The sequence below is a fragment of the Camelus bactrianus genome, chromosome 1, assembly GCF_048773025.1.
Source record: "Camelus bactrianus isolate YW-2024 breed Bactrian camel chromosome 1, ASM4877302v1, whole genome shotgun sequence".
In the NCBI taxonomy this organism is placed as follows: Eukaryota; Metazoa; Chordata; class Mammalia; order Artiodactyla; family Camelidae; genus Camelus; species Camelus bactrianus.
The window spans coordinates 55,900,061-55,915,718 of NC_133539.1; the positions used below are offsets into that span (position 1 = coordinate 55,900,061).

Sequence of the window (15,658 nt, forward strand, 5' to 3'; positions counted from 1 at the left end):
TATTAAACTTAATTTACACAATTATTTTTACACTTGTGGTAAGTGCTATAGGAAAAGAGTAGGCTGCTATTGAGACTAAATACCAGGAGACCCTAATCCAGGAAAGGCTTCCTGAGGAAGCACTATTTCAGCTGGGATCTAAAAGATAAGCAAGAATTAGCCAGGTAAGGAGTAGAAAAATATTTCTAACACTATGTTAAGTGAGAAGTACAGGATATAAAATTGTGTACAGATAATGTCCTATATAACCAGACAATACACAGATAATGTCCTAAAGATACACATGTATTTTTTTCTCTGTGTGCATCTAAAAATTAGAAGGAAATATACCAAAATGTGGTTCTCTCATAATGAGAAAATAAATATTTTTAAAATAAACCATTAAAAAAATTCTCTCCTTTATATTTTAGTGCTTTCTGTTCTTTTTTTTCCAATAAAATGTATTACTTTTCTATTTAGAAAAACAATTTTTTTAGAAAGACAGTGGCCTATGGTTGGTGAAAGAATAGCTGAATAACTTTTGTCTTGTGGAGTGAGTAGAGAAGTAGAATTGGCCTGGAGGTGAATAAACAGTCTATCTAGTTAGACAGGTATTCTTCCTGGGGTAGTATTTACTTTTCTAAATTAATTATTTCCAGCCCAGCCTCTCCTTAAAAATGATTGGTCTTTCTCAGGGTAGAGAGCCTTTCTGTGGTATAAGCCAAAAAAAGGCAAACATTTTTTGACGAAAGGAAGGAAAGATGATTTATGATGGGTCTTACTCATCTAATTTAGACATTTTAGGAAGAGAATCACTATACAGCTCATATTTTTGACTTCTGAATAGTAATATATTGACATTGCTCAAATACAAAACATATACAGTGTTTGTAATGAAGTGTCCCTCCTACCGGTCCTCTCTCCCAGTCATTAACTAAATAGCCAATTACTAGTTTGTGTGTCATTATGGAGATAATTTATTCATATATAAGCAAATATATTTTGTTCCTTCCACCTGTCTTATTTTAAACACAGTTCTGCAATTTACTTTTTTTCACTTAATATCTTAAAAGTTAGTACACAAAGGCACTTTTACTTTTAATGGCTGCATGCTATTCCATTATGTAGATATGCCATACTTTATTTAAACATTCCCTTTCTGATAGATTAAGGTATAAATTAAGTCTCTGACTAGAAATTTATTTAAATTTAGCTTAAGAATTTTGCTCTCAGTAAGAATGACAGGTTTCCTTAGAAAACAACTAGTTTATTTTCCAACTAAGGTCATGCAAAAGCTGTTAAACTATTCTTAAGCCATTAATAAAAGAAACAATAGAGTCCTTCAAGTTATAGCCCTTGTAGCTCCAAAGTAGAAACTCCAATTATAAAGGGTTTACACACTAATTAGACATACTAATTTGACATATGTAAGTACTGTTTCTAAGTAACTGAAGATACGAAACAACATCATTCTCTGCCCGTTTTAACAGATGTAAACATAAAACTTCCTCTAAAGAAAGAACAGTTTCTCAATATGTCCAAAAATAAGCATCTATTTTCATGACCTAAATAAGGGACCTAGGAGAAAAGGTTATTGACAGCCTTTGCCACCATGAAAAACAGACGATCCTACTACTAATGTTTTTAAGCTAACATTAAACAGATCTCAGATTATGACTTAATATCTGCAATTATTCTGTGCTCGCATAAATAAGGTTCCTGAAAGATCTTACATACACAGACTTTACTGTATGTTTTGGGAAAAAAAGTTGACTCTGTGATTATAGCAATTATTCATTCAAAATTTAACACTGAATTATAAACTTCAAGATTAAAATTATTAGCCACTATAGCTAAGTGAACATTTTTTGTTTTTGTAATCATTTACAGGACACAAGATAAAATCTTAAAGAAAACACATTTACCTCCCTCACTGGGTTTACAAATATATATAAAAAAAGATACCAATGGTCATTTCATAAAAAGATCATATTAATGTCCCAATTCTTTTCTCCACTGCCCACTAAATTTGAAGGTACTAACCTTCCAGATTAGTCCTATGCAAATCTGGATGCTGTCATTTTTAAATTCCACATTTTAGTGAACTCAAACCAATGTCTCTGCTGGCAACTCCACAAATAGTATATAAATAATTTCAAGTGAATGTTACTTGAAACAATGTTTTATATGCAACTGTTCATTTACATGTAACTCTTCATATCAATAGTTACTTAAAATCCATCTTATTTTTACTGTAACTATCAAAATGAGAAAGACTGCACTGAAGAACTTGGAAGCTAGAAATAAGCTCCTACCAAACAAATGAGATTTCTAACAGTTCTCTTGAGTTATATCACACTTGAATTTTAAATACATTTTAAGAAAATCTTTTAAAAAGAACCAGCACAATTCATGTGACAGTAAAGAAATTAATTTATAATTGCATTCAAATTATACTTGGACATTTCACATTTTCAGAACCCCTTCTACTAACTAACTCTAGCTACCAGTGATAAAATATGAATGAGCTGGGCCTCTCTCGCTCCCTCTTCTTCAGAGATGGCCCACACTCTGTCTATGGAGTGTGTATGTACTTTTACTTTAACCTGAGCACCCAACCCCCACACCTTGTGGCCTTTCTCTTGCCTTACACTCTATGCAGTATGTATCTCTCTAAATAAATCTACCTTCGCTCAAAAAAAAAAAAAAAAAAAAGAAGAATATGAACGAGCTGTTACCTCTGAGATGAGGGCCCATACAAGCCTCCGCGCAAGCATGACGGTAATGAATGCTGCTAGGTGGTAATCAATGAGATGAAAATTCTATAAGAGAAACAAACAACTGTATCAGGAAGAAATGTGTGTACCCAGTTGGAACTACTACATGAAAGGGTCTGCCCCCTCAAAAGATCTTATCACCTTAAATGAAAAGATTACAGCTTTGGGTTAACAAGTGATAACCTGCAGAATTATGGTAAGAATAATTTATTTAAAATGCTGTATTTATAAAGAGTGTCAAATTTAAATTCCCAGTCTTCAAGAGTTACTGTTGTTGGTCTCTCTTTATGAAAGCTTATGTTAATCTAATTGAGCATCTGCTAACCTGAACTCTCTACTCACTGATACATCAATTACATTCAGTCTTTCTCCTTAACTTTAGAAACATGTCATGTTTGCTCTCTTCTTCCTATGAAATGACAGCATTACCTAGATGCTATGTATGGTTCCTTCTAGTTCTAAGTCTGTATACTATGATAATAAACAAAATGAAAAGTCATTAGCAACAAACAAAATTGGGATACATTTTCATTTTGATGGTCAAAAGGTCTATAAGTTTCCACAGTCCTTCTTCCAGAATTCCTCAATTAACTCTTTCAATAAATACGTACTGGCACCCACGATGTGCCAAGTAGTCTTCTTGATACTGTAGAAACAATGCTGAAGAAAGACAAGGTTCCTGCTCTCCTGGATCTTACTATTTGCTGCAGTATGAGAGGGATAGGCAGTGGCAGAGATAACTAGTTGTCTCCTCTGTGATCACAAAATTTAAGTGGGCACTGATTCCTAGCTGACTGAAGGTTCATTCCCCAGCCTCCCTTGCAAAAACTACTTGTAGCTAACGGACATGAGGGGAAGTGATGAGTACAACTTCCCAGGCATGCCCTCAAAGCAAAGAGCTGTTTCTTTCTCCTTTCTTCCTTCCTGCCAGCCAGATGCGATGACAGGAGTTGGAGCGGCTACTTTGGACCATGGTGTTTGGAAAAAGCATGTTGAAGGTGGCAGAGCAACAGATACAAAGAGATGCCACTGTGGCCCTATATCACTTGCCTGATTTTTATTAAATAGAGAAATAAGCTTCTATTCTGTTTTAGATACCATTATAGCAGCTAAACTCACATCTTTAATGAATTTGCTTAAGGGGGAAGGGCAATGATAATAAAAGGGCTAACAAGCAAAAGCAGTCCAAACAGTTATGCTGCGGGTAAGAAATAAAAGAGTGATAAATAACAACTGGGAAGGGAGGTGCAGAGCCAATTTAAATTGGTGGTTAGGGAGGATATCTCTGAGAAGGTGGTATTTCAGCTGACAGCTGAATGACAAAAAAGTACCAGCCGTGACAAGATACGGGAGCAGAGAGTTCTAGGCAGAGGAAAAAGTAATCACATAGGCTCTAAGGCAAGAAAATACTTGCCTGGTATGTCTGAAAATCAGCAAGAAGGCTGGAGAGAGATAATAAGCAATAAGAGATCGAGTTTATGTATCTTTTGGCTAAGGGGAAGTCATAGGAGTGTTTTAGGCAAAGGGTGCCATGATTGTATTTGTATATTTACATGGTCACACTCATTGCTATGTGCAGACTATACTGTATTGGGGCAAGATCAGTTACAAAGCTATTTCTTTTAATTCAAGTGAGAAAAGATGATGAATTGAACAGGGTCAGTAGCAATGGAGATGGAGTGGCCAGATTTGGGATACATTTCAAAGGTAGAGCAGTCAGAATGTCAAGAGGCTGGGCTACCACTCCTCAGACCATTTCCTTTTCCCGCTAAGTTTTCTTAAATAATTCTAAAAATTATTTATCCCCTCTTAGTTGATAGACTCTTCCTTGCTCACCCTACTCCTCCAAAATAATATAAGCAAATTCACGGGATTCTATGGCTAATGTCTGGGGGTCTATTAATTCAAACCTAATATATAAATCTGACGAATTTCTGAGTCAGGCAACGCATAACAGAAGAAAACTTGTAAGAGACAAACCACTAGTTGAGATAGAAGTCCCTTCTAAAACACCCCAGTCAAGCTGCCGCCTGCTGTGCTTGAATAACTTCAGTGGTGGGAAGTAACTGGGTCTTTGGCAGGCCATTCACCTTTAACAGCTCACTGATGTGAGAAGCCCTTTTCAGATTCATGGGCTAAAATCTTATTTGCTATTTCACATATGTAACTCTTAGCTCCACAATTAAATTTTAAGCTCTGTGTGAGCAAGGATCATATGTGGCAAATAAGTGAGCCGGTCCGCATGACAACCTTCTTTAAGTGCACTTTCCTCTACTGTAGTGACTGGAAAGCTCAAAACTACATTTCCAAACTTTCTTGTAACTAAAGTTGATAGATTAGATTTAATTTCTGCCAACCACAGGCATCACATAAGCTGAGTGAAGTGGGGAGAGGGGCAGGGTAAAAGGCACCCATTTTGGGTGGTATAAGTCAGAGCAAAGGAAGCATAATTCTGGAGTCAGCAGCCATAGCAACAGCTTTCTGATTCTGAGAGGAGCACTGGTTCGCTTCGTTTCAGGCAATATTAGTAAGGGATTTTTATAAGAATTCTCATCAGAAATGGTTGACTGTGAGCATAACTCTTTGATTAATCTGAAAATTCAACAAATGAGAAGTTTTCATGGGATACCAAAGTGGAAACCCAACAAGTATTTATGGAGTAAATATGTAATAAATACAGGATATAAACCATAACAGATATGGCTGGATTTGAGTGTTCACTCTGTCACATGCGGTTTTAAGCCATTTTCATAATTTCTAGGTCTCCTATTTCTAACTTATAAAATGGGAGTCATACAGTAGTACCTACCTTCTTTTAGGAAGAGTAAATACATCAACACTTACAAAGAATATGGTAAATATTTTAAAAAGTATTTGCCAGTGTCACTGTTAGAATAATGAGTTATTTACTTATAGAAATACATAGCTGGAAAAAGCCTTAAAAATCATCTATTTGAGCCTTCTCATTTTATAACACCATGCATGGCCAAAGAAGGATGGATGAAGTTGAGTTCCTATGCTCAATAAACCCATAATCCAAGTAGGAAAAAAGACTATTAAAAAAAAAAAAGAAAAAGCAAATAGCTTGACACTAAATCATTATAATTCTTAAAGAAACAAAATTTCTCTTCACCTGATTTTAGGCAAATAGGTGGTCAACATGGAAAAAAAATTCTTAATAGTTAACACAAATATTTAAAATAAAAATGTTTACTCCCTTCTCATACTATGTTGAAGATTTTGTACACATTTCCAGTCTATGTTTAACAGGCCAGGGAGGTTTTTTTTAACCACTTAAGTCCCAGCCACATATATAATCTACCCAGGACAATAGTCTTCTTTCTTCTAGAGCTTATCTCCATCACCCATCCAAATCTGCCACTGCCAGCCACTTACCTACCAGGTCATTTGACTATCCTGAACTGTTATTTTATATACCCAACTATGGAGAACACTTTTTGCAACAAGATTACCACAGCACTACTAAGTAACCAGAAAGAGGGCACAAAAACCTACAGTATATTTTGATGTACTTCAGCAGAGATAGCTAGTTCTTGTCTCCACTGTATTTTTGTAACAGAACCAATTTTATTCAGAATAACAATGAATCCAGCCAAGGGACTATATTGTCCAGCCTCCCGTACAGTTAGGAGTGGACACACATGAAAATGATGTAAGCCTGACCCATAAGAAATTCTCCTTTATACTTCCCTATGTTCCTTCCCCTTTCTGGCAAACAGGGATGGACCACAGCCACCTTGGAAGTCACATGCTGGAAGATGGCAGAGTCTCCATCAGCCTGGGTCCCCTGCCAATGGAAGTATGCTACACTTGCCAACCAGGACAACTGCCTCAGACTGCTACATGTTTGAAGCAGTATACAATTTGGGGTTTATTTGTTATAGAAGCTATCATTATCCTAATACAGCCACTGAAAGGGTAAAGTTCTGGAATACAATCATATTTGCACCTTAAACTTCCAACAAATTTAACATGGTGTAGGGAAAGCTAAATACCAAAACCCTTCTGGGATATTGTTATAATAACATGTAAATGTTTTCTGCATTTTCATTTATGTTTTTACTTCCTCTGGTCACAGACTAAAGTCAGATATTTAACAATCTTATAATATTACATTCTGAAAGTAATCTGCGGTTTAATAGAAAAACAATTCATTTGAAGAAAAATAATTTCTACACCTAAGATCTCCAACTAGTTTCTTGACTAAGTAACATGAAGAACTTAAAAGGCCTATTAAGACTTACCAACGAAGTACAAGAGGCCGGATGATTATAAGGATACCACCACACTGTTTTATAGATGTTGATGTACTGGATGAACAAAGCAACCAGCAAGTAGATGAAAAAGAGAAACTCAAAGAGCAGGTTCCCATCCACAGGCAAGTCAGGAATTTGGCAATGACGAACAGGGCCTGGGGTGATTAAGGCTGTGATAGGTGGGACCGGAAGGCCAATAGCACTACCATTCCTGAAAAGAGAAAACTATGGTTAACTGAAAAGGCAATACCTCTCAGAGTCAAAGAGCATGAAAGGGGTCCTGCCCTCTTCTTCACCTACACTTTAGCTGATGGCTTTCCCCAAGACTCCATTCTAGGACCACCTGCTCTTGTCTTCTCCCTCCACACACTCTCAGTAATCTAATATGTGGTCACAGCTTCCATTATCTGAAGCCATGATAATGGATAATGAAGTCATCATCCACGTTGAAAACTAAAATTTCTCTCCATAAAGCTCACTGTTGAGTTTTAGACCCATGTTATCAAGCAGTCTACTGAGCATTTCTATGTTTCTCCTCCTATAGTACTGACCCTAGTTCGTGGCCCAGTTAGCTGCCCAAATCAGAAAACTGGAAGTCATAGTAGAAATTTCCTTCTCTAAATCACTCTCTAAATCATATATACTCCACTTCATAAATCTTTTTCCAAACTGAACCCTCCTCTCTAAACCCACTGCCTTAGTTCAAGAATTACCATTTTTCACCTGAACTATTGAAGTAATTCCTCTAAATTCAATTCTACTTTCACTAAATCCTCCAACCTGCCTTCAAAGATCTTTCTAAAGTAAACCTCTGATGTATTATTTTCCTGCCTAAAACCCTTTCATGACTCTCCACTGCCAATAGGATAACATCCAAAAACGTTTAGTCTGTCCTATGAGACCCTCTGCTTAACAGACTAGCCTCATCTCTTATCACTCCTCCACACGCACCCTATACAATACCTATGCTATCTGCTATCTGTGAATATACATACATGCTATTCCTTTGTACACATTATTCCTTTACCAGCAATATCCTCCAAAATCACCTTCCTTAACCCTTCACATACACATTTACAGACTCTGTCAAGACTTTATCCTCTAAAAGCTTACTCAGACTCACTCAATCAACATTGACTCATCTTTCATCTGTGCCACCATTATACCTAAATTATGCCTTTATTATTACACTCTTCATTTGATTATTCAGTTCTTTTTATATAACTTTTTGTATACATCTATCTTGTCTATCAGACCATAATCTTAGGGACAGACACTGTACTTTTTCTAGTTCACTGCATGTATATACCTTTAAGTCGAAAAGACAGACCAATATAGTCATGAAAAAGAGAGCGCTTAAAACACAAATTAAAATATAGATTTTAATCCCTATCTTCTTGTTCTTTCTTCCAAGCTCTTTTATAGGTAGATAGCTGGGCTATCTAAAATGGTAAGATGGGGGTAGGGAATAAAATTTCCTATTGTTTATATGCCAGGAATAGTTAGAGATCTAAGGGTCTACCATTATTTACAGAACAAAGAAAAGACGCCTGACTTGGCTATTTCTAAAGAAGATTCTAGAGAAGGAACAATATTAGTGTTACCATTCTCCCCTAAAATTTCCAAATATAGAATTCTAGCATCAGTATGAGACATTTACAGTACTTTAACTGACTCATGGGAATATGAACCCTGCTCATTCTGAACATTTAAGAATATCATGGCAAAAACTCAGAAGAGCTAGAAGGGAAGAACAGGGACGGAGGAAAGTCATAAAAAATTATAAAACTTTCCCCCTCCTCATTCTCAGAATACACTCCAATAGAACAAGCTTACCAAGGAGTAGGTTGTGATCCACCAGTAGGTCTCAAAACCTTATCTGCTCAATCGTAAACCAATCATTAACACACCACAGCTCTCTGATATGTTCTGGAAGATGGGCCACAGCATAGCACAACTCCCAGGAATTCACAAGGAATACAACATGAAAGGTGCTCTCTGGAATTGTTCGAGTTGGTGGACTTGAATGGAAGGAATTAATGCCAGCAGCTAATCTATTCCTGTACTTCATTTAATCATAAGGTATGAAAATAAAAAATTCTGGTGAGGAGCCTTTACTCTAAAACAAACTAAACATATTCCAGAACAAATAAAAATTCTTATTCCTCTTCAGTTAAAAGTACATGAAGGGAGAAAGCATGCTAAATTACTTGTTATGATTTAAAGGTTAGAAAGGTTTTTACAGAATTTTCCCAAGTAAAGCAGACTAATGTGCTTCTGCCATTAACAGAGTCAATAGTATGCTGGGCTTCAATAAAGACACACAAAACGAAGTATGAAAGATCTAAATTAGTGCTATTCCACACAGCCTTGGTTAGTATACTTCAAGTTAGAAGACAAAGAGACAAAGGTCAAGTAAAGTGATCCAGAGCATCAGTGGGAAAGAGAAAAGTATTCCTATGAGTTGAAAGCTTGAGGGGAGATATTATCAAAGTTCTTAAAACCAAAAAAAAAAAAAAAAAAAAAAAAAAAGCTAAAATAAAATGACTTGGTCAATACGTCTTTGAAAATCAGCTACAGATTTTAAGAAAAAAAAGTACCGCCCTTCTGAAAGAATGTAAAACAGATTCAAAAAAAGCAGTGACACAAATGTTTCAGATACAATGTGGGATGGTTCTAGTCCCAGATTTTCCACCAACCAGCTGTGGTCTTTGAGAAAATAACTTTATATTCCTGAGCCACAGTTTCTTCATCTATCATATATGAGTTGGAAAAGATTCTCTTTAAAGAACTCTTTCCAGTGCTAACATTGAATACTCTTTCAAATTGGACTGCAGGTCTCCAAGACCAAGGCTAGGCTTGATGATTCACTAGGAGGACTCAGGACTTGGCATACAGTCATGTTCAAAACTATAATTTTTTACAGCAAAAGGATACAAATCAAAATCAGCAGATGGAAAAGGTACCGGGCAAAGTCCAGAGGAAACCAGGTGCAAACTTCCAAGAGTCCTTTCTAGATGGAGTCATATAGGATGCAGTTAACTTCTTCAGCAACTAGTTATGACAACACGTGTGAAGTGCTATCTACCACATAGGTTCATTAGAGGCTGAGCAAACAAAGTTTTTACTGGAGGCTGGCAACTCTACCTAGCACTACCAAAATTCCAGGCTCCCAAAAAGAAAGCAGGTGTTCAGTATAAGTATCCTTAGAAAGGCCTGAGTGCAAGGCTGGCATCTGGGAACTTGACTGGTAAACAGTTCCTTCTGATACAAAAGTTTCCCTAAATAATAAGAGTGGCTCACTGTGCAAACAATATGGATATGCCAAACATCTGCTTTATCCTTGTATATAAAGTTTGTGTGCAAGAAAGAGTTAACATAGCAGGCTTGAGAATGGCCTTCATAGAGCCAGCAAGGAGCAAATTTTAGCTAAGCAAATGGATGAAGCAAGAAAAATTTAAAGGAATAAAAAGGAACTAAAAGGGACAGAGAAAGCAATGATCATTTGGACATGATCAAGTGATGTTAACTAAGTACATGCAAGAACAAAGCAAAGAAAAAATCACTTAGTCTTTTTCAATTAAGACTGTTCCTCAACTCAGAAATTCACAGTATATCCTTTTTCTTTAGAAGGCAATCATCTAAGCATATCACATCCCAAGAACAAATTCCTGCTCCCCACAGGTGGGAAGCAGGACAGGGAACTATGGATTTCAATCTTGACTATGTCACCAAACTTGCTCTTTGACATTCTCAAGTTTAGCTTTACCAATCAGGCCACAAAAACCTAACAAACGGGGGCAAATCCTCTCTTCTTCAGCCGATCTATGTCTTGCAGCATCAAGGATATCACCCCAAATTATACCACACTTGAACAATTACCTACTTCTCTCTACAGACACTTCAGAAATGAGTTCTCTTCGTCTTAACACTGTCTTTCTTTGTACACATCCTTCCTAAAACTATATTCTAGGCTACCTACCACTGGTTTTATCCACATTTTTTAATATCCTTTCCCCAAGTCTTATAAAACAACCTATTCTAGGATGCTTCTTCCCCATCAACAAATACAGAACTATCTTCTTCCAAAATAACCCCTCTAGATAAAAATGTCACAAGACAATTTCTCAATAATAGTTTTAGTGACTTTTCAAACCATGAACAATTATGCTCTTTCACTTTATTCTAATCTGTTGAAGAATAAGTTCTTCTCCCTATCACCCCAATTAACTGCTAAAGAAATATGTTTAAGGAGGAAAGTTGGTAGAATGGTAGACCAAGGTAACCATGACTGGAACCTTGACAGCCAGGATAGAAGAGCTACAAGGAAGGCAGATCACATGATCATAGCTAAGCCCACTTAAGAGCAGAGGAATTTTCCAAATGTTCCTAGTTCTTCCCAGTATTCTATTTGCAGACTTCAAGTGCATGCAGAACCATCTGAGAATGTGGTTTTCAGATCTTTTAAAATAGCAGAACATTTCATTTTCCCTCCCCCAAAAGACATTATACATGGCATCCCAATATTTAAAACACACAAGAGAGAAATTCTGATTAAGAAAGGACTGGGAAACCTGAAGCCTAGACTACTGGCCTGAATGACTTTTTCTCCCTTCGATGTGCTCTACAGCAACCCAAGATACTGAAGAGGGATTCCATGGGACAGCGTAAGAACCTAATTATCCAGAGAAACCTTCAAAGTCAAAGTAAAAGAAAATAAACAATGAACTGCTGGAGTTAATACAGAGGCAGAGTTAGAATGCTTTAGCTAGCTAGAATCCTAGCTAAGAATAGCTACAATCTTCTGTTGCAATCTGAAAGGACTAAGACACTAAACTGATAGTATATACTACTAAAATTAAGGCACATACTTCAAATAGGAAACATCCTTCACCTCAGTATCTATGTTAGATAGTACCCTTCTTCAAAAGCATTTTCACATATTCTCATTCTTTTTATTTTTTATTAAAAGAAAAATAAATATGTGTTACTTGTAGAATATTTGGAAAATTCAGAGTAAAGTTTAAAGCAATTTATTCCTTCATTCATTTACAACATTCTGCTATGAAGCGGAAAGTATCACCATCTTTAAACTGAGGATATCCAAAGAACAGGAGAGTAAAAATATTACTCTAGAATAAAATACAAATACTCTTATACATATGTGAATATAAAATTTGGATTGAAAATCAGTATAATGGGAATCAGAGACTGGAAAAAAAAAATCCCTTCAAACTGGAATTTCAGGGAGAAACCCACTGAAATGACAAGATCAGAACTGATTTTGAAGATTGAGTAGAGCTTGGGGGTGGAAGGTCAGAAAGAAAGGAGGGCAGGCCAGGAAGAGAAAAGTATACAAACATCAGGAAGGCCTGAAAAGACAGGAGCAGTACTGACTGCTAGCTTTGAAAATTAGAATCCAGGCCAAAGAAAACTCTATTCAGGGAGGAAGCAGGGAAAAAAAAAATTATCTTGACCAAACAATCTGGTAAAAGCCATCTCTTTCCACTGCCACATGATCAAACCTTCTGATGAAGTGAGTTATCCCAGATAAGAAATAATTCTAACTTTCGAAAATTAAGAACAGAGATAAATTTCCATTATGAAGATCAAATTCTTTATTCTCATAAAACGTGACACAAATCTTAAGATGGTTGGGCTAAAACTGATATAGTTCATTCATTTCAATTTTTTAAACAAAATAATTTTTGAAACCTTGATAGAATATGACATAATTTTAGAATCTCATGTTAACTGCCAGTTTCAATTTGTTCTCCCCCTAAAAGAATGGTAATATAGTTAAACCACCATATTTATCTTTTACTTTAATTGACTTTTCCCTTCATTTAAGAGCTAAAAAAAGCTGATGACTAGAATTTGGATTATCAGCCTTAAGGAAGAATCCGCCTGTTTTCACTTTGTGGGCCCCATATCACAACTTTCTACCTCCAAAGTATTCTGAAATACTCAGCTTTTAGTCTTCAGGTCAAGATTTTTACTTCAGTGTCAAAAAAACAATTTTGTAAGCAAATATCTGAAAAGCATGACAACTTCTATGGTAGTTTTACTGATCATAGGATATTACAAATTATGCATAGTCTTATTTCTTCTTTACCTGTTTCTCAAGCCTGTTCCATTGCCACAGCCCCCACCAACCAAAGTCTGTAAAGAAGGTAAGGCTGAACGGCTTAGTTGCTGCCGACTAGGGCCCCTCCTTCCACCGGGCATGTCCGGGAACCAGTCTGCTTCCAATGCCACCTGTAGTTGCAATCCAGGTTAATGGCTGTCAGCCCGTTTCAAAGCTGAACAAAAAGAGACATTTAAATATCAGTCTACTATTTTTAAAGTAAGCAATGTAACAAAACAACCAGAAAAACTGAGTGAGCAGACCTTGTAAAACCAGATTTTCAAACAAATGCTCCCAATGTCTATTGCCTATTTTATTCTAATGAAAGGACTACTCAGGCTCTAATGGGTCAGAAGCCTAAGTTCTAATCTAAGCTCTGTTCAGCATTAGGGAAGTCACAATTTGTGTCCTTTGTCAGTTGACTTGTAGTATATGAAAGATATTACGATCAGGTAAAATTTACAAGAAACACCTAATATATACACTTCCAATTCAAATTTAATACTTCACAGTAAGCCACTTGAATTACAAGAGAGCACTGTCCAAAATGTTAGGTTATATTATCAAGGGATTTTGATTCTGAGATCAGATGTGTCATATATTATCTGACTTTGAGGCATTTAACCTCTGAGTCTGTTTCCTTAGTCAGAAAAAAAAAAGTGTTCCCTGTCCTACAGAGGTGGTTGTTGGGACTGACAAAGATGGATGAAAGTACATCAGGTCTTTTAACTGCTTAAAAGTAAAACTGTTCAAGTAATATCTTCATATGTTAGAGTGAAAATATTGGAAAGAGCTCAAGTGGGTGCCCACTCTAGAAAAACTGATGTAAAATCATTTGATAAATTAATAAAACCGCAGGGTTAAAAGACAAGTAACAGATAAAGGCCCTCACTGAAAAGAAACTGTGTTTCCATCAATCTATGGCAAAATCATGGCTTCGCCAATATGGATACCAAAAATCTGTTTCCTAAACAATACGACTTAAAACGAAGAGTGACACCCTGGACAAACCCTGGTTTTCAAAACGTTACAGCAGACATCCTATGTTCCCTATTCCTAACAGCTTTCGGCTGCAGACTGAAAAACGCCAGGTGAGACAAAGCATTAAAACAGTTGGATCCAGGGGCGGCTGGTCCTTGCTCAATTAACGAGCAAAGGGAAAGAAAACAACGTGGAGCAAAAAAACTGGGAAAGAGAGGTGAGAGGATGGGGTAGTGGAAGGTGGGCGTTGAGAGACCACAAACTTCAAAAGACTAACCCCTAAGAGGGGACGGCAAAGCGGTCCTCGCCGCACATACCGGAGGGCCGAAACAGTCCCACGACAATCGGACAGCGCTGCAGCTCGGTAATACTCACGCATGGAGGAGGCCCGGCCGGCGGGGCGGGATCCCTGGAAGGAGGCGGCGGCTTTACAGGCTGGACCCCAGGAAAGAGAACTCCCTCCCTAAGCTGAGGTGCTCCAAAACAGCTGCTTGTCCGCAGGCCGTCCTCTCCAGGAGAGTAGAGAAAAGCTTTCCAGGCTTCGGGCTGTTGACCCAGACCCGGAGTCAGTGCCAGAGTCAGAGCCAGAGCTACAGCTAGAGGCAGAGCCCGGCCCCGTCAGCACTCATCCTTAGCCTCCATTACCGCGGATCTGAGCAGACGTGGCAGCGCACGGCGATGACGTCAGCTCCGCGACGGCCCGCCGCCCCGGCCGCGAGCGGGCTCCCGGAACTACACAGCAGCCTGGGGAATGAGCACCCCACCCCCTCCCGCGCGCACCTGCGCAGTGGAACTCGCTTTCTCTTCTGGGCTCGTGGTCCCGCCTTCCCCGCCAACCCTGGCCAACGTATTTCCTTCTTGGGCATCAGTCGCCAACCCTACGATGTGCGGTCCCCATGCTAGGAGTCCTTCCTGATATCTCTTGGACTCCAAGTGACACTCGTGTTCTAGTTGTCGCCCCCATATACAGATGGGGGAGGTTGAGAGACGTCAGCTAAGATCAAGTCACTGCTCAGGAACCCAAGACGCGAATTCGTGCTTCAGCAACCAATCGTGCGCTTATTGTATGTTAAGAAAAGGACTAGATAGATGCTGGAGTTAAGGAAACTGAATACCTCAAAGAGCTCACAGTCTAGTGGAAGAGACAAAACACCAGGAAAACGCAGTAATTACAATTTATTACAGCAAATGCAACGTTAGAAGTATGCCCAAGGTCCGGAGATAGCATGCAAGACAGGGTGATAAACTCTGTGGGATGGTTGTGGTGTCAATATCAAGAAAATCTTCACAGAGAGCTTGGGGTTATTCAAGACTGCAAGAATGAATAGGCAGTTCGTGGGAGAATGGTTTTCTAGTAAAGAAGTGGCAGATAAAAAGGTAAGAAGAAAAAAAAAAAGGTGGGCAACATCATAGTGAATTCAAAAACTGTCAATAGGTGTTAGAGGAAGAGTAAGTGTGTCAAAAGGAGCACTTGTGTGAGATCTCTCACTCTGGGGATTTTAAGCACATTAAGAGAA

General features: G+C 37.8%; 1 protein-coding gene across 3 annotated transcripts in view; it reads right to left on the reverse strand.

The window, feature by feature from the left end:
• Positions 1-14,824, reverse strand: part of TMEM39A (transmembrane protein 39A) — a 30,310-nt gene extending 15,486 nt beyond the window's left edge. For 2 of the 3 annotated variants that reach the window (XR_012507098.1, XR_006720401.2), the window contains exons 1-4: positions 14,517-14,824; positions 13,149-13,335; positions 7,022-7,244; positions 2,718-2,801 (exon numbers count right to left, since the gene is read on the reverse strand). Coding sequence is in view for 1 of the 3 variants with exons in the window: in XM_010970841.3 (XP_010969143.1) it covers positions 2,718-2,801; positions 7,022-7,244; positions 13,149-13,261 (420 nt within the window). In the remaining 2 variants the exon portion in view is untranslated. The remainder of the gene's footprint in view (positions 1-2,717; positions 2,802-7,021; positions 7,245-13,148; positions 13,336-14,516) is intronic. The other variant, XM_010970841.3, reaches the window with a different exon arrangement.
• Positions 14,825-15,658: the final 834 nt, after the last annotated feature.